Consider the following 18058-nt stretch of genomic DNA (forward strand, 5'->3'; position numbering starts at 1 on the left):
TCAAAATATCTCATTAATTTCTCCGATGGACCGTCTACTTCTAATGCAGACCTCTACCCAGCAACCAGACCTGCTGCCCTGGCACTACGGAGATGAAAACGCCCCCGTCAGCAGGCTCAGCCTCCGGAGCAGCTATTTTATCAGGATCGGCCACTCGCCAAACTCTTAAAAGCCCTGCACAACAACAATAGCAACATCCCAGGTTGGAAGCGAGCGTATGGCGTTGTTCACAATAAATTGTACCTTTATATCTGCTATATCCACGTTGCCTCCTTCTCATAAGCACGCTTCCGCAAACTCGCTCACAGGACAGGCTGCCACTCCCAGAACTGGTTGCAGCAGCCCCCTCCTCTCCAATCATGGTCGTCGCCTCGTCTCAGCTCAGAAGCGCAGCAACCAGGAGACGCACCCGAACTTATCCTTCAGCTTCATAACAGCATTTTCAAGGACATGAAGTCCCTCATTCACCCCATCGCCGTCTCAATTGCCTCAATTAATACACGACTCAACGACATGGAATAACGGGTTGCTTCTAAATTACTAAGCCAGTATTCGCCACTCCAATCATGGTCGTCGTCTCTTCGGGTTCAACACTTCTGGTGCCCACAGCTGACGATCCAACCTACAACTGGGCATCAGCCGCCCTCAATGGTCCACAGCAAGCGCCTGTAGTCAGAAATGAAGTCCAGCCCCCACATATGGTTTCTGCTTTTGATATTTGTGCATCATTAAGGGCTAGATTCTCAAAGCTATTTTCCAAGCTCATTTTCATTTTATTTTTTGAAAGAGAACATTTTCAAGTACAGTTTTAATTTAGACTGCTTGCAAATACTAAAACGGTTGAGTTGTTGTTTCTGTCAAATTTAATTTTTGGAAACAGGCTTCACACTGCATTTTACTGGACTTTCCCATACTGTACACTTCCAGTTTTCACTGCTACTGAACTAAAGATATTTTCATAATTTCAATTTTACCCCGGATAAGCCGATTTCTTCAGTCGCTCCCCGCCCCTGCTCACTCAACAGCACCAGCAACACCTTGTCAGAAATAAACACTCGTTTAAATGGCATAGTCAATCGCTCCAACACCATTGCAGTTCCTCCTTCAGCCTCTTATGTGCCAATCTCCGCCCTCTCTTTCATTACATCTTTTGTTTCAGCGGCTCCATTGCTCACCCCAGCCCAGGCAGCTCCGGCCTCGCCCCCATCTATCAGCATTCCAGAGTACAACCTGGTTACAGCATCTGCTTCAGGCTCCCAATTAGCAGCCGCCATCCGACATCATGCCCTCTCCCCGTTGATCCAAAGGCAAGTAATAAAGAAAGCCAAGTTACACATACAAGACACCCGCACCGCCCCGCGGTCACAAACAGACATACGCTCTGCACCACCCCGCAGTCCAAGATAAACATCTGCTCTGCACCGCCCTGCGGTCACAGACTCGCCCTGCTTTAAAAGCCTTGGTTGGCCCCCTTCGTAATCTCCCTCTGCCCCATTCATATGCAAAAATCTTCATTCTGCTTTCTCCAAACCCAGAATCACTGAGCCTCTAATCCAAGTCGAGATGGACAAAGAATTCATCCCAGCTCCGTTCGTCATCTTCAGGATTAGCCCCATCGGAATAGCGACTTGCAAAATATCAGGGAAAGCGCCTAATAATCGATCTTTCCACACCGAGAGGCAGTTCCACTCCAGTCTCAACGCCCTAATTCCCCACGATCAATTCTCGCTTTGTTACATTACAGCTTCCGATGCTATTAATTCCATCAAAGCAGCAGACCACGGCACCTGGCTCGCAGAAGCGGATAATTTAGACGCTTTTAAATCATGCCCATTCATCCCTCCCTCCACCATCTGTTCGGGATCTGCGGGGAAGACAACTGTCTACTTGTATCCCCACCTTCGGACCCCCTCGCTAAAGCAATCTTCAATCTGCGATCCCTGTTTTCTTCAGTAGGCATCCCACTCTCAAAATAAACCATCAGCCCAACTAGAATTCCTTGGAATCACCTGGTACACTGTCAAATCCGAAGCCAGCATCCCACTCGACAATCCTGGAACGCATTTGTCAGCTCACTAACAACTTCCAAGTATCAAAATCAATCTCTAAACGCAACCCGTTATCTCATTCATATTGTGTCTTCTTGCTCTCGCCTCAACTGCAAAAAAACCTGTCAACAACAAAGACCTGGATTCTCATGTAAATATGTTTCAGAAGCAAGAAACCCTCCTCCAGAGCATCCAACGCTCCAGCTTTCCTCCAATACTCGGATCATGGCAGCCATTTCCGCAGTCAAGGCTAACGCTAATCCCCATCTAATAAATCCTCTCATTCTCTCAAATACTACAAGCATTAATACATGGTGAGAGACGTGGTACGAGACTGGAAACCTGTCTTGATTATGAGTTAAGGAGTTCCACTATTAGGAGAGTGATTGGAGTTGTGAAACCCAAATTTCTGAATGTAAGTTCACCTTTACCATTCCAAGCAGACATGATAGTAGCAAACCGCTGATCGATCCTGTATTAACTAACACATAGGGTGCTTGGCATCTCATCTCTCTAGACATCAGAATGTGGTACACCTTGCTGCAACACTGGAACAACCAACAAAGTTCCAGTAGCTCAGCTTCAATACAGATCACCAAGTTGCTTCAGCAGGAACATCAACTGCCGCTGCAGTTTTTTCCGCGTCGGCCCCTCTGTCCCCCTCAAACATTTCAGTCCTCCCCCCACCATAGCAACCCAGCCAGCCCCTGCTTCAACTTCAGTTCCAACTATCAACATCCCAGAATTCAACCTTGTTTCAGCTTCTCAGTCTGCAGCAGCTATTCGCCGCCATGCTCCTTCTCCTCAATTACACTGTCAAATAATTGAAGGTAACTAAGTTTCGCAGTCTGATCCCTTCAGCTGCTCCAATCCCTCTTCAGGTTCCCCAGTTCCATCAAACTAAGCGCATCGCTCTCCAATCTACTCTCATCTGCAAGAGAATACATGTCATCAGCCTTCTCTCCATCTACCAGGTCCTCCTACGCTACAGCAGGTCTCTCTCCCCAATCCTATACCCCGAAATCATTCAGGATCAGCGCAGCCTCATCAGCAGTAAAAGCCAATGTTAGTCATCACCTTATAAAAACTATGGGTCGCTGGTCATCAGCAGCAGTTCACTCCTACGTCTGTTCTCTTCCTACAGACATCTCAGCAGCTCACCAATCAATTGTTAGTATGCCCGGAGTGGGGGCACCCTTCTCGCCAGGACCACAGAGGTTTCCTCCTAACAGAGGGGGTTTTTCCTCTCCACCAAGCGGAGGGTTGCACATAGCTCGTCTTACTAACCATCTCTCTCTTTGTCCTTGTTTGTCCTTCTCTGTTTTTTGTTGCGCATTGGCACGCAGTCTTTTGTTTGTCTTCACAGGTGCGCTCCTTGCGGGGAGCTGGTGGTCCATCATTTTGGGGGGATAGTGAGTCTCACTTCCCCGGCCTCGAGTCAGCCGCAGCTACTCATGCCTTCTTTCAAAGGGGGGTCCTCGCCCCTGTTCTTTCGCAGCTCATGAGCTTTTTCTTGTCTCACCCAGAGACTCTATTGTTTCTCTCTCACTGTACCAGTAGAAGCGGTGGTCTTCTGCAATTCTTAAATACTAAAATCCAAATACTAACAAAACTATCTTTCAGATACCCCTGCGGGCACACTCCCAGTGCCTGACCTTGTAGGATTTGCTTCACCTCTTTGAGGGTGGCTTCTGGAGAAAGGGATTCTTTTTTCTTCCTTCTTTCCAGGTTATGAACCTTTCCATCCTCTAAGGGCATAGCCCGGTCCATGAGGCAGTGCCTCCAAGGATCTTCCACAGAGTCCACAGAGATTTCTATGTTTTCAGGGGGTCCTGGGGGCCCATGGGACCGACCTTCGCAGTATGAGGTTCTTGTGGTATAAAGTCCAGGCTCCGTCCTTTGCACTGGCCCGCAGGCCACTAACAGTTCAAAACAAGCACCCCTGGCCCGCAGGCCATCATCACTCCCTCAAAGCTGAGCCTCTATATACTAACCCATATTCTTCACACAGCCCTAGCTCCCGCACGTGATATATATATATATATATATATATATATATATATATATATATATATATATATATATATATATATAAATGTACTGTATGATTTTTCTATTCTTAACTTTTTACCCATTTTTCTCTGGGAAATGTTTTATAAACTAAAAAACGAACATGAAGGGCCAACAGTACAACCAAAGCAGGCCTACCAAATAATTTCATGTTGGTAATATAAATGGTTTCATATTGCAGTGTGCATAATGAACACTATACACACAGAACAAGTACCTGCTGACTGCAGTAAAGGCACAGCACTTTATACTTTATTTGTAGGTGCAATCAAATGAAAATGATGTAGAAATGTTGCTATAAAATGTCTGATCTCTTTGAACTCAAAGGTGCACACATTTGAGATGAGCATTATCAAAGCCAAGGACAACTATGCTGGGAATTATCGTTGTGAAGTAAATTACAAGGATAAGTTTGATAGCTGCTCTTTTGACCTGGAGGTAAAAGGTAAGGTTGTCCTCTATTTTTGTTAGCTTCTTCTATACTTTGTGTCTTTATTGCTGTAAATTGTTTTTATTTACAGCAATAAAGACATTTGTCAAAAAAAGTGTTAAACATTATTCTATTTGCCGTTTTTCAGAGGTTCCGGAAGTTTCACCTTCTATTGACATCCGATCAGCCTTTAAAAGAAGGTAATGCAACGATCCTGTGTTGCACTTTATACTTTAGTAAGAGCAATGCAAACAAAAAAACAAAAAACAAAACAAAAAAATAAAGTGAAATAAGATAGACTTGTTACTTGGTAGAAAAAAAAAATGTAGTTGTACCCATTACCATGTTTATTTGGATAGGGTAATCTACTGATATGTGTTTAGTTATCTCTATATTCATATGTTCAACATCAATTTGCACTGGCTTTGCCTGTCATATCTGAGGTAAGTATGAACAACAGTTAAGCCAACAGCTGCAGTGTGATCTCCTGTCACCCTTCCCCACCCACTTGCCTCTCACAGCAAGAGGTACAGTACTGATTTCTCCCCTACCTTAATTTAAAAAAGCAGACTCAGTGTTTGTCCCCACCAGCCCATTTTCATGCGGTAACTGTAGTCCCTCTTCCACATCCCAGTTACCACATCTTCAGCAAAGTTACCCCTTTCATGTTAACTCACATAAATGCTGGTAGAAAAATGCTGTAGCAAAATCCTGCTGCTCTTTCCTGTCTTTATGCATACAGTTCACTGCTTAGAATTGTCTGCTGACATTCATATCTCTATCTGTCATCTCAGATGCAAGGTCTGTTGTCTCATTCAGGTTAGAGTTTTCCAGATACACGGCCCAAAACGTGGCCTCTATCTTTCTGCTGGTCTCGGCACAGACCACCATTCCCCGCTTCGACTTATTGGGCCACAATTCCCATTGTTTAAACTATCTTCTTAGCACACAGGTTATCGCCTAAGAGTCATTCAGATATCTTAGTAATGGTTATGCTAAAGAACTGTGCCATAATTGTATTTTATTTGTTTATTCTTTTATGGTTTTAAAATGCATAAATTGATTTAAAAAAAAAAGTTAACAGCTTTGCCAAATTCAAACTTGTATTTGTAGTTCTAAAATGTAGACAATTGTTTATGTTTTATCATTTTTATACTGTGATAAGTGAAAACATTATTACTGGTAGTGAGTGAAACAAAATACAGAATACAATGGACTGTATTCACAACACTTTAAGGAATGTTTTATAAAGGACTGTTTATAAACATTCTCTGAGATTAAGCAGTGCTTTTAAAAAGATAAAAGGTTTCATGCAAACATGATTTAACTATTTGAAACAGGCTTTTAAAATGTCCTTACATTTTTTGTGAATAGGGCCCTATATATCACATAAAATAGTACATTTATTATACCTTGACTGTATAGACAGTCTTATGAGAAAGAAATGTGCTACATTCTCAAAGCTATTTACTCCAAATCATCCTTTGCTCTATTCTTTTTTGTGAATGGAAAAAAAACCTTAAACATCTAAAACAAATAATAATAAACATAATACTTCATTCAAGCCCCTGAATTAACCCTCATAAGGTAACCTGGGGTCCATTCAGACCCCACGGTGCTTTAGTATCAGTTATTATGTGGATCTAGTGACTTGATTTTTGTTTCCTTTTAGGTAGTTGTCAGGCACCCATCCTGTTACACTATGCAAAGGATAATTCTAGTCCAGGTAGCCTGGGTGAATTTCCCAAATTGTTTTAGGTTTGGGGTTCGTATGGACCCCCCGCATAGTGTATTGACAGGCCCGACCTTCCTGTGTGAATATCTCAGGCACCGTTATAGCTTCCTGGTTCAAGACTTGCTGAAAGTACAGAATTAAAGCTTTCCAATGATGTATCGTATGTCCTGAACAGACGTTAATAAGCGAAACTACATCAAACCGAAACTAAGGTTTGAGTCATGTGACATGAGTCAGCTCCTAAGTTTCGTTTGTTGCCTATTACTCGGTAGCTTCAATATTTAAAAGCGCAGGCTTTGTGCTTTCCATTGATGTCATTCATGCCTATATGCATACTTTCTACAACCCCCTCATTCAGTGCTCCCGTGCTGTGACACACAGCAAATTGGTAAGGAACACAGTCAATATACCAAATGAAAGAGGCTTGGGGCTTTCCAATGATATCTCACGTGCCAGTGACATGTTCTTAGAATAAACTACAACATCCAGAATACAGTGGTGCCTTCACTTGCTAGGAGACAGCTGTGCGCATTGGGCGTCTTATCCATTTTGCATAGCATAAACAACACATTATACCAAACGATGGCTAGAAGTAAAGGAAAAGCACAATAAAGTGTTCATATACACATTTTCATTTGTATTTTCATTTCACAGTTTTCCGATGTGTCCTTATGAGGGTTAAAAGTCTTAGTTGTTTATTTCTTGTTTGGTATTGGGTGTGTTTCTCCTTTATGAAAAAAATGTGCTAATGAACAGTAACTAGCTTTGAGAATTTAGCCCATTTTCTTTTAAGGGACACATTCTGAATTTTTCTACATAACGTATTTATCAAAGTTAAGCTATCTCTTAATGTAACAATCACATCAAATAAAAAAGCAATTTTGTATTTTAAACATTTTAAACTTGATGTGATCTGTTACAAAGGTAGTCATGATGGCTTGTAGCTTAATCAGATTTGCTTCCCGAAAACAAGATTTTGTTGCAAATCACAACAAAAATCTTGGATGCAAATTTTATCAAAGCTACATTATGTTATTCTTTAATATTTTAAAGTGAATGAAATAAAAAAAAGAATGACACTAGCATACATCACTGTGTTCCTAAGTGTCACACAAATGAAAGCCTCCACAGGTCAACATATGCATTTGTGTATTAACTTTCCAACAATGTCAGACTAAACAATGCAAATCTTTGTGTTAGCTGTACACAAAAAAGTTTGTTCTGTGGCAGAATTATACATTTTTGTGTAGATGCAGTACAAGTATGTGTTAGGTAAGCTAACATATAGATTGTGTTTCCTTGATAACACACATTTGCTCTGTTTCTGCATTGTTATTGGATATAGTAATGTAGTGCCTGCAATTATGTTTTTTTTTGTTAATAACAGCGGAGAAGGACAAGAAGATGCAGGAGAGCTTGACTTTAGTGGTCTCCTTAAGCATAGGTGAGAAACACCAATGGTGACTCCAGTGGGGCATAGAACCTTCGACAGTTTCACTTTTTTTGTAGAATAGTATAGCCATTTTATCTGCATATTTTTCCCTGCGCTTAAATTAGAAGCTTTTTTTTTTTTGCTGAATTGTTTTTTTAATGCTACAATCCCTGCATTGCAAGATTAAAAACAAATGCTATTTATGTTTTTACATATTTCACAATATTTGACAATATTAAATATGTTACAAAACCAATGAATATGCCAGACCACAATGTGTTCCATATTAATCCATTCTATTATACAGAATGGCCAGGATTTTCAAAAGTTTGTAAATGATAACTCCAGTGTTAATCAAGAAATCGGTATGTAGCATTGATTTTGGCATTTTGAAGCAGTCGTTATGCCTATTTCTTTATTAAATAATCGTACTGATGTGATTTCCGAAATTATGATGATTTACGAAATAATGTTAATATCTTAACGAGCAGTGCTTCTTGTGACTATTTATTTTGTTTGCGTGGAAATTTACAAGTAAATCAGTGTTAATGGTCAAAAGTTATCAGGAGTTAATTTGCACTTGGAAAAAGAGGGTTTTAATTAACAAAAGTGTATATAACTCACCTTGAAACAGACATTTACAGAGAGAGTGAGTTATACAGTTAGAGAGAGAGAGTGTATAGACACTTTCTTACAGACAACCTTGAATATATATGGATTGGTTTTTAACCAAAAAAAGATTGCAACATGCACTTTAAAAAGTTGTATATAGTATATCCCCCCAAATGAGGGTAAATAACTAATGGTTTTTTTTTATTATTATTTTTTTAATCCATGTCATCCGATTTTTACTCACACGCCAGTTAATCATAAATCAGCATTTTATGTGCGAAGTGTTCTAAATAAATACACATTCTGCATGACAAAATGCACAATTTTAAATGAAGTTTACAAATTATACACAACATAGATATTCCCGTTATTTTTTATTTCCATGTAGCTGCTGCTCGCTGGCGGGAGAGCCGTCTCCCTGTACGCTAGTAGTTTCCATGTCGGCAAATTATGCTTCCATTCATTTTTTTTTTTTATCTCGTTATTGCATTTTGATTATCTAGTCATTGAGACAGGAAGTGATGTCGGCGACCTGCGACAATTAAGCTTTTTAATGAGAAATGCGCTCATTAATGAACTCATCAACTCAATTTCAAAGCATAACAGATTGATTTAATTAACACATTTAGTTTGAAAATCACTTGCTACTAAAGCTCTCGTTACTATACCACGAGTTTGATACAATAACACTGGCGTTTGAAAATCCTGCCCAATAGTTCTTGTTCACACATTTTCTTTGAAACTATACAAGTAAATTTGAAGTGGGTTCGCTTATTCAGGATAGATAGATAGATAGATAGATAGATAGATAGATAGATAGATTCTATAATTAATTCTATAATTAAAATGAAAAGATTTTGATAACTTATATATGGGTTATATATATATATATATATATATATATATATATATATATATATATATATATATATATATATATATATATACCCAGATTCTGCCGAGTCAACGCCCAGGGGGCGTAAAGTCGTTAAGGCAAATGTGTGTGAGGTGTGAGGTGTGTGTGAAATGATAGCCATTAGTAACATTAAGTAGATAGATTACGTTTACAATTACACATGCTTAAAATTGAAAGGTAGAGCACAGCACACAGTCATGTTAAAGAATCATGTAGTGCAGTTAACACATTTATTGACTGGTGATATACAATTCAAAGTTGCTGCAGTATGTCTACTGTTTTGTCATTGCAAATGAAATAAGAAATTAACGTAAGTAGCACTATACTACAGCAAATGTTCAAAAAAAAAAAATGCCTGCGTTACAAGCTCTTGCAGTGTCCAAAAAATAAACAAAAAATCCAAAATATGGATTGTAGCATAATAACAGGAAAGCGAAATCAATCAGAATGCCGAGTCTGTATCAAGTGATTTGAAAGCGTCTTCATCATCTCAACCTTCATCATTGATGATGCAAGCAATTGTCTGAATCATTAATGCACAGAGCAACTACATGTACTTCTAAGCAGTCAAAAATCAGAAAGGGGGTTGGGGGGTTGGGGGGTTGGGGGGTTGGGGGGGGTCGTTCAAACCTAGGCGTTGACTCGGCAGAATCCAGTATATTGGAATATTTCATTGATGTCATGTTCGTAAATAAGTAAAATTAAACTAGTTTCATAACTTAATCAGTGTTTCATTTTATTTATCTACGAACATGATATTTATTTACAAACATGACATCAAAGGCATTTCTAAATACACCAATTAAAATCAGTAAAATTATACATTTATTTGGGCTTGTCTCTTCTTTTTTCCTATGCATTCAGAGCGAACAGGTTAGTAAAATGAATAAGTTATTTTAAAGAGTATTTACTCTCCGGGTAAGTAACTTAATTGTGTAGTCTTACAAGCATGTTAAGTAGCTTAGGTATTACGCAAGAGTGTTGGCCAATTGTAGTTTGGTAACACTTTATTTTAACAGTGACATTTATAAACTCTTTATTAATAGTTAGCAAACGGTTATGTTCTTTCATTTAGAAATGTGCTCAATTGTATTTGGCGTTAGGCTTTTTAAAAGCGCAATACATATTTTCAAAACACTTGAAACATGTAGTTAATATATAAATAATTTGCAAGCTATTAATAAACCATTTATAAATGGTGCTGTAAAATAGTGTTACCACTACTTTGTTATTATATTTCAGTGATATAAAATAAATGTTATATCACTGAAATATAATGTGATATAAAGAAATCAACATTTATTTAAAAAACTAAATGCCTGAAAAAAATAAACACAACTGTATGCTATTTTATTAGAAAAATTCAGACATTGTTTCATGTCTGTGAAAGTGCAATTTTGTATGTATGTATGAATTTATTTGTATATGCTGTCTAATGAACTGTTTCATTTAGTATTAGGGTAACCCTGCTAACTAACATTACAGTAACATACTTATGTTCATGCCTTTTCCAGTAAGGTATTTATTCCTTTTGGATTTATATGTCCATTCCTAACATTTTTGTTACATACAAGAACAAAAACTAATGACGCAAAGGGGATGGGCATTACAGTTATTAGGCAGAAATGTTAGTACAGTTGAATGTAGCTAGCTAAATACATCATATTGAATATACTTTGGAGTATACCTCTTCATTTAACCAAAACCATTCCTTATAAACTAACACGTTCTACAATGTCCTTTAATACTGTACCTTTAATACCAAGATAATGTTTACATTCTTAATCTTACCAAATAAACCTGCAGAATTCTCGGTTCCTTTCCTGAACCCCTGATCACCACACGCACTAAAAGTGTAATCATTATTTAAAGTGGTGTGTGCTTTTCCCTATTTAATTACTTGTTAGATTGTCAGTAGTTTTTGTGACACGAGAGCTAAATAGACAGAATACCTGTAGCCCATCCCTGATTAGGCTCAAGAACATGAATAAGAAGTTTATTTTCATTGACCTAGGGAGGTTAAGCAAGAGGAAACTGTACCGGAGGAAGATGTGTGGGAGATACTCAAGAACGCACCGCCACAAGAGTTTGAAAGGATAGCTTTTGAATATGGTATCACTGACCTGAGGGGCATGCTGAAAAGACTGAAGCGCATGAAACGAGAGGAGAAGAAGAGTGATGGTAAGGAAAATTAAGGTCCTTGTCTCGGGCCCGAACAGGACTTGGGGCCTGACTAGCTGAGCTTTTACTCCGGTCAATAAAGTCCTCTTTAATTATTAAAGAATGAAAAACAGAATTGATCCGTTCTTTTTATATATTATCAACTTTCAACTGATAGAAATGATCTAGTATGCTCGTAAGTTGAAGTTTTGTTTACTTAGACAGATTTGGCAATTCTTTTTTTGTCAGGAGACACTTCTTGAAGTGAATTTGTTTACTATGTGTCATTGTTTTATGTAACCCCTGGAATCCTAGGTAAAGGACCCCCCTACTGTATGTTTAGTGTTATCTAGAGTACATTTAAATGCCTCATCCCCAGAAACATTAAAAAGCTAATGTATTCATAATCGATCTGAGAAAATAACAGAACGCGAGTTCTAACATGATTCTCCCCAAACTGATCATTTTAACTTTAAGCCTTTGCCAAGAAGTTGGAATCTGCTTACCAAACTGACAAAGGAGGGAAAATAAAGTTTGTAGTAGAACTGGCAGACCCTACAGTGGAACTGAAATGGTATAAAAATGGTCAGGAGATCCGTCCCACTCCAAAGTAAGTGACCGTTTCCTTTCTTCTGTTTTTTTTTTGTTCCCCATTTCTCACAAATGAACACCATTTTTATATTCCTTAAAAATGTGATTCATTTGTTTTTGTTCTTATTTGCGTTTTGCAAAAAATCTCCCAGTGCTTCACCTTTTATTTTTTCTAGCAATGGTTCATGAGTCACTTCCTTTCATTACCTGTGCAGGATTCGAATCCAGCTGTAAGGGAACGCAAACTACTGTATAAGAGTATTAATATATAATCAGTAGGGCCCTACCTAAGTAGCGATATTGCGGAAATTGCAGACTCCACAATATTGAGCCTATACCGCAGTCTTTGGCAGTTTAATGGGACTGTTTTACAAAATGTTATGAGTGGACACCTCTGCCCATTGCAACATCGCAGGGGTTGATATATTATAAACAGTATGCACAGTCCACTGATTTGCATCCACTTTAAAAGAGTCGCATGCTCTCAGGACCTCCCCTCTTATTTACAACGCTCATTTAAATGTGTTAGATCTCCCGTTCAACATTACAGCATGAATTCAAGCAAAAGGAAACTGTGTAAAAGACTCAGGCCCAAATTTATAAAGGGGAAAAACCGACTGCAAAAAGCCACGTAATGTGCGTGCTCAGTACGACCGCACTCATCGTCAAATTAACGACCTATTTTATAAGACTAATTAGGTAAAGCAGGCGATTCCGCAATCAAACAATTTAAATACCCCTCACTGCAATTAGCGATGGAGAATTACACACCTCTCACAATAAACAGTGAGTTTGGGTCAACCCTGCGTGTGTAGGCTACACATTCCACAAGAAAATGAATGGCACACAAAGACCTCAGCCTGGTATTAGCCATGGTGATGAGGATGCTCAGAAGTGAAAACTGAAATTTACCAATATGGAAGTGGAGATTTTGGTACAAGCAGTACTTGTAACAGATGAAGATGTGTTACAAGCTTGAAATACATCACCAGGACAAATTAATAAAATATGGAATGTGCGGTGGCTTCTTAATAAACAAATGTACCACTTCAGAGTTTGTAGTCTGGGTTGCTTATACATTACGACGCATCATCCAGTTACTGTGCTTCGCATATCAGTTCAACTTCTTATTTCTTATAGAATAATTCCAGGCAGATAGACTTTTCAGTCTTCAGAAACAATAAGTTTTATTTACTTACATCCATAGCAGTCAAACGGGTGGATAATCCTTCCATTGTTGTACAGCAATATGTTCAACAACAACAATACAGCTGCATACGAACAGTCTTCAGTTTAAATACGACTTACATCTTCTTAAAGTCTTATGCAGTTACAACTCTCCTATTTCTTATGTTTGTCTGTATTTCTTACTCTATGTATGATTTTAAAGCATATCTGTATGGTATATATGGTCGAAAAACTGTACTTGCTCTAGCTCTAGCTCTTGCCGTTTTCTTTCCAACTCGAATTTAACAACACTACCTGAACCAGTACTGTTAAATACCAGAATGCCATATTACAAAAAATACATTTTGTAAGGCATTACTAAAATAACAGTGGAGGATGAGCCCTCATTGTATATGAGACTTTTTCTTTCGTGTGCCTCGGAATATCATTCCATTTTTTCTTAATCTCCTCCACCGTTCTTTTAATAATGCCTACACCCTTGCTTTGCCACTATGGGGAGACCTTTTTAGGTGCTTCTAAGAACCTTTTTTACGTGGATTCTATATTCTCTATTAGCAGACTTTCTGTTTTGTCATGTAAGCTATGAAAAATGTATTGAAAATTGGAGTTTGCAAAACAATATGGTACCAGTATTATAAACCGTAATTTACAAACTGACTTGATCAGAAGGGTTAAAAAATAAGCTCTTTGCAAAATGTTATTAAATATTAATTTGTCCTTGAAAACGATGTCTCATTCTTGCTGCAGACAAGTCTCCCAGATCACCTTGCCTTTTATATAGCCTACTGTCTGACTGCGGCAAATTAACGCCTGCTTTTCAGAGTTCTTAAAATAATCACACAAATACGAGGCCAGCAATTACCGGCAGCTTTAATAAATTAGACGGCATATTTAATAGACCTCATTTGCAAAATCCCCTCCCAATTTTAGTGGTTTCGTTCAGAAACGCCCCAGAATTACATATGCATATACCGAATTACATATGCATCAAGGGCTAAAGCGCACAGAGACATTACCCCCGCAAATCACGTATTAATTGCGTGTTTATGCCATTGCGTGTGTTTTATAAATCCCATCTAAGAATTCAGAACCTTCAGCGCCCGTTTTACGGTTGAAAAACATGCGCAATCCTTTTATAGTCAGGGTCTCAGTGTTTGTCGTAATTTTTCACCGTGATATAAGTAGTTTGTTTCAAGAAACTATAGTTACACTTAGTTATTTTCAATAGGAGCAAGAATTTAATTTATGGACGTGATCAATGACTTAGCATACAGGCCTATTAATGATAAAGTGTTTCTGTCATTTCCGCAATTTTTTTCTGCAATTGAGACATAATTTTTGGAAGAGCTCCCCGCTATTTAGGTAGGACCTTACTAATCAGCAATCAAACAGATTAGCAGTTGTTTTTCATAAAATATAGCATTTATTATAAGAAATATCTATTTCAACATTATATATTTTCCATGACTGTTTTTTTTTGTTAACTTATATATATATATATATATATATATATATATATATATATATATATATATATATATATATATATATATATATATATATGTTATGATTTATGTATTTCTGTGCTTATTTTTGCAACTAGATATCCTGATTACTCGCATAGTGCTCTTCAAACAAGTTTATCTAGAAGAGGCCAATTGACCCCCTTGGGGTAGTATAGTGAAGAGCATGTGGGCAGTAGCCAGTGGTCTTTGGTCCAGTATTGTTGTTTTGTAGCATTTTGTTTTCCAAGAGAAGTAAGAAATTTGAAGTCCATTGTGTTTGGCTTACAATTCTAAGTACCTTATAACCAATTACAGCTGTAAAAAACTCACATGCTTATTATAGTTATTCTATGCAATATAGACTGCTTGGAGAGCATGCTCCATGTCTATTGCAAGCTCATTATATTTGAAATATGGATGATGGATTTTTGAAGAAAACTGCTAAATATATATTTGCTAATTAAAATATCCGACTACGCTATTTTCTTTTAGATGAGATTGATGTTTGATACCCAGACGCAAAAGCCATCTATTGTGTAGAGAAAATGAGCAGGGGGGTTACTATTGTATGTGTTAGTTTAAACAATGCCGTATATCAGTTAAAGCATTACTTAAAGCATAGAATTGACAAGAACATAATTATAAGTTGATTAAATATATAAGAAGCAAAGCCAGTTTGCTAGATTGTGAACCATTGCCAGTTTAAAACTTGATTCCTTCAACTGTGTTCAAATGTAGTGTGTTGTTTAATTAAAAGATTCCATTGCCATTAACACCAGGCCCTTCTTTGTACAGCGAAAAGGCAATGCCTCTTTCAAAGGCCATTTAACTAGACTTTGCTTTGTTCAGTTTCTATAGTGGAAGAGGTTCTTCAGAACACAATTATCTCTTAAATCCTATATTCACATACCATTGATATGATCCATGTATATTTAAAACAGGCTTCACATATTGGTCATAACACTTACATGCAATTTACAGTTTGCATCTTCAATGTCAAAATGTGTTTCCCAATTATCATGTGTTGGTTCTCGTCTTTTCTCCTTTCACAAAAATGGTTGATTACATTTTATAGTAAAACCATTTGAGAATCACCACAATCAGAGAACTGAAGACAATATTATTGTCTTATTGTGCACCAAACCTTAGTTTGAGTCTTGTATGAGTATTTCAAAATCCCAGAGTACCTGAGTATAATGTTCATGAACTTAACACCATTGCATTATTTCCTTAAAAAATATATTTGAAACACCATAAATTCTGATCTAAAACAATAAAAAACTGATCGATTGGGTCCCCAAAGAACAATGGATGAATCATATTATGTTGAATTGAATGGTACATACTGTGCTGCAGACTCTTTCATAGGAAGGACCAAAGAGGAACACTGATCCTTGTAGAAACAGTTCAAAGTAAAATCAAGTTAAAGTCATTAAGGAGGCTATTGCATTTTTTCCGGTCCCTGGTCTTCAATGCAGTATCCTTAGAGTATTTGAATAAGGCATACCATTCTCTTCTTTTGTAACTAATGATTTTTGAAGTCCCCTCCAGGCATGATGTTTTCTGTCATTTTTTGTCTGTTACTGCCCTGTTGTCCTCCTCCTGTCTGCTATAATTTCTACTTCATACACTTCTCCCGTGGTGCAATCCTGGCTCTACTGCAATCCCACAGCCAAAAAAAGTAAGTCCACCTTTTATTTCGCAGATACACAGATACAAAGGTGTTTAAATAAATGGTCAGCGCTCAGTTGTGTTAAACCAGTATCTTGGAAACCAGCATGTTCCTTGCATTGCAAAAGCAGCATTCATTTTAAAGCATACACATGTCTAATAAAACAAAGTGCAAATCTGTCTAAATTCTAAATTCAGCCAACCTAATCTGTATAAACTGTAATTAGTTTAGGCAGTTTGTGATGCCCTCATATCTAGTGTAGTTCATAGATAAATATAATTGATCCATTTAGCAGTATATGATGGTACTTTCGGTTAGGGAGGTTATTTGTTTAACTGTGAAGCTACATATACACTATAAACACTTTGACTGACAAAGCAATCACTCAGAGCTTGCGGTATCTAAATGATAAATTGCACATTCATGTTACAGAAATACTGTAACAAGAATGTTACAACTTTACAACTTCCAAAATTTATATTAGGGAAATGTTAATACAGTTCCATAATGCCTCTTTAAATATACAGAATAAAACCAACATTGTACAACCAGTTTAACTGTATGATTTATTGATTTAGTGATATTTCCAATTCATATACTATATTCTACATTACAGTAGAAGCAGAAGGGCAGTGCACCTATGAAAAGCTGTTCACTTTACCAATATATTTTGTATGCTGTACATGGTTTGTTTCTGTACATAGGATTTCAATAACAGCAGCTTCTAACAGAATATTCTCAAGGGGTCTCCTACACTGTAGCTGGTTTTGAAAGTATTTTATTCTGCTCAGTTTATATTATAATACAATAGATATATAAAATCTGACTTCATATCATGCACTTAACTGACTGGCTGCCACACTTCTTTCCAGGTACATCTTTGAGCACAAGGGCAACCAGCGCATTTTGGTCATCAATAACTGCACCATGGCAGATGATGCAGCGTATCAAGTGATGGCCGGGGATGAGAAATGTTCTACCGAACTATTTGTGAAAGGTACTGTACATCCTATCAGAGCAGGTGCAATCGGAAGTGAGTCTCTGGAACTGAACTGATGTGGTTATGATGGAAAGATCCCTACTGTTCCCTAGGTCCAAATAACCTACCAATTACATAACTAAACATGAATGAGTTGGAATTCATTGCTTTTCCCAAATGGTAATCACATCACCCTACATATGCTTAGGAATCTATATTCACAATTGTATGAACAAATTAGGCAACCAGCAACCAATCAATGTATGTTCCAATTCCAAGCTGTTGCTGATTACCAGCAAATCAACATTTTCCACAAGGAAAAGAAACAGATTACATATTCAAATGATGTTCGATAAAGTACTGTATGCATTTACATTGATTGCAGCTACGAACCAGTGATGCTACATTTTAGCCATTTTAGAAAGTTTGAAAGAACTGTGTTTTTTTCTCTCATACAGAGTTGCCAGTTACAATTACAAAGGAACTGGAAGCTGTGAAAACGACAGTTAACGAAAGAATTGAGCTTGAATGTGAAGTGTCAGAAGAAGGGGCTAATGTTAAATGGTATGGATAGTTTCCATCCGCAATATTACTGCAAAATCAATTTCAATTTCTACAACCATTTGATGAGCTCTTCTTTTTATTTTTTTAAATTATACAACAGGGAAAAAGAAAATGATCTAAAACACCCCTTACACATTGGAATGGATTTTTGTTCTG

At 37.5% G+C, this 18058-nt stretch overlaps 1 protein-coding gene across 1 annotated transcript in view; it reads left to right on the forward strand.

The window, feature by feature from the left end:
• mybpc1 (myosin binding protein C1) overlaps window positions 1-18058 on the forward strand; it is a 52385-nt gene that overhangs the window by 18452 nt on the left and 15875 nt on the right. The window contains exons 12-19 of the mRNA XM_034033394.3: window positions 4446-4563; window positions 4697-4748; window positions 7671-7727; window positions 11258-11424; window positions 11881-12013; window positions 16360-16368; window positions 17232-17356; window positions 17797-17902. Coding sequence (XP_033889285.2) covers window positions 4446-4563; window positions 4697-4748; window positions 7671-7727; window positions 11258-11424; window positions 11881-12013; window positions 16360-16368; window positions 17232-17356; window positions 17797-17902 — 767 coding nt within the window. The remainder of the gene's footprint in view (window positions 1-4445; window positions 4564-4696; window positions 4749-7670; window positions 7728-11257; window positions 11425-11880; window positions 12014-16359; window positions 16369-17231; window positions 17357-17796; window positions 17903-18058) is intronic.

The sequence above is a fragment of the Acipenser ruthenus genome, chromosome 14 (genome assembly GCF_902713425.1).
Source record: "Acipenser ruthenus chromosome 14, fAciRut3.2 maternal haplotype, whole genome shotgun sequence".
Taxonomy (NCBI): Eukaryota; Metazoa; Chordata; class Actinopteri; order Acipenseriformes; family Acipenseridae; genus Acipenser; species Acipenser ruthenus.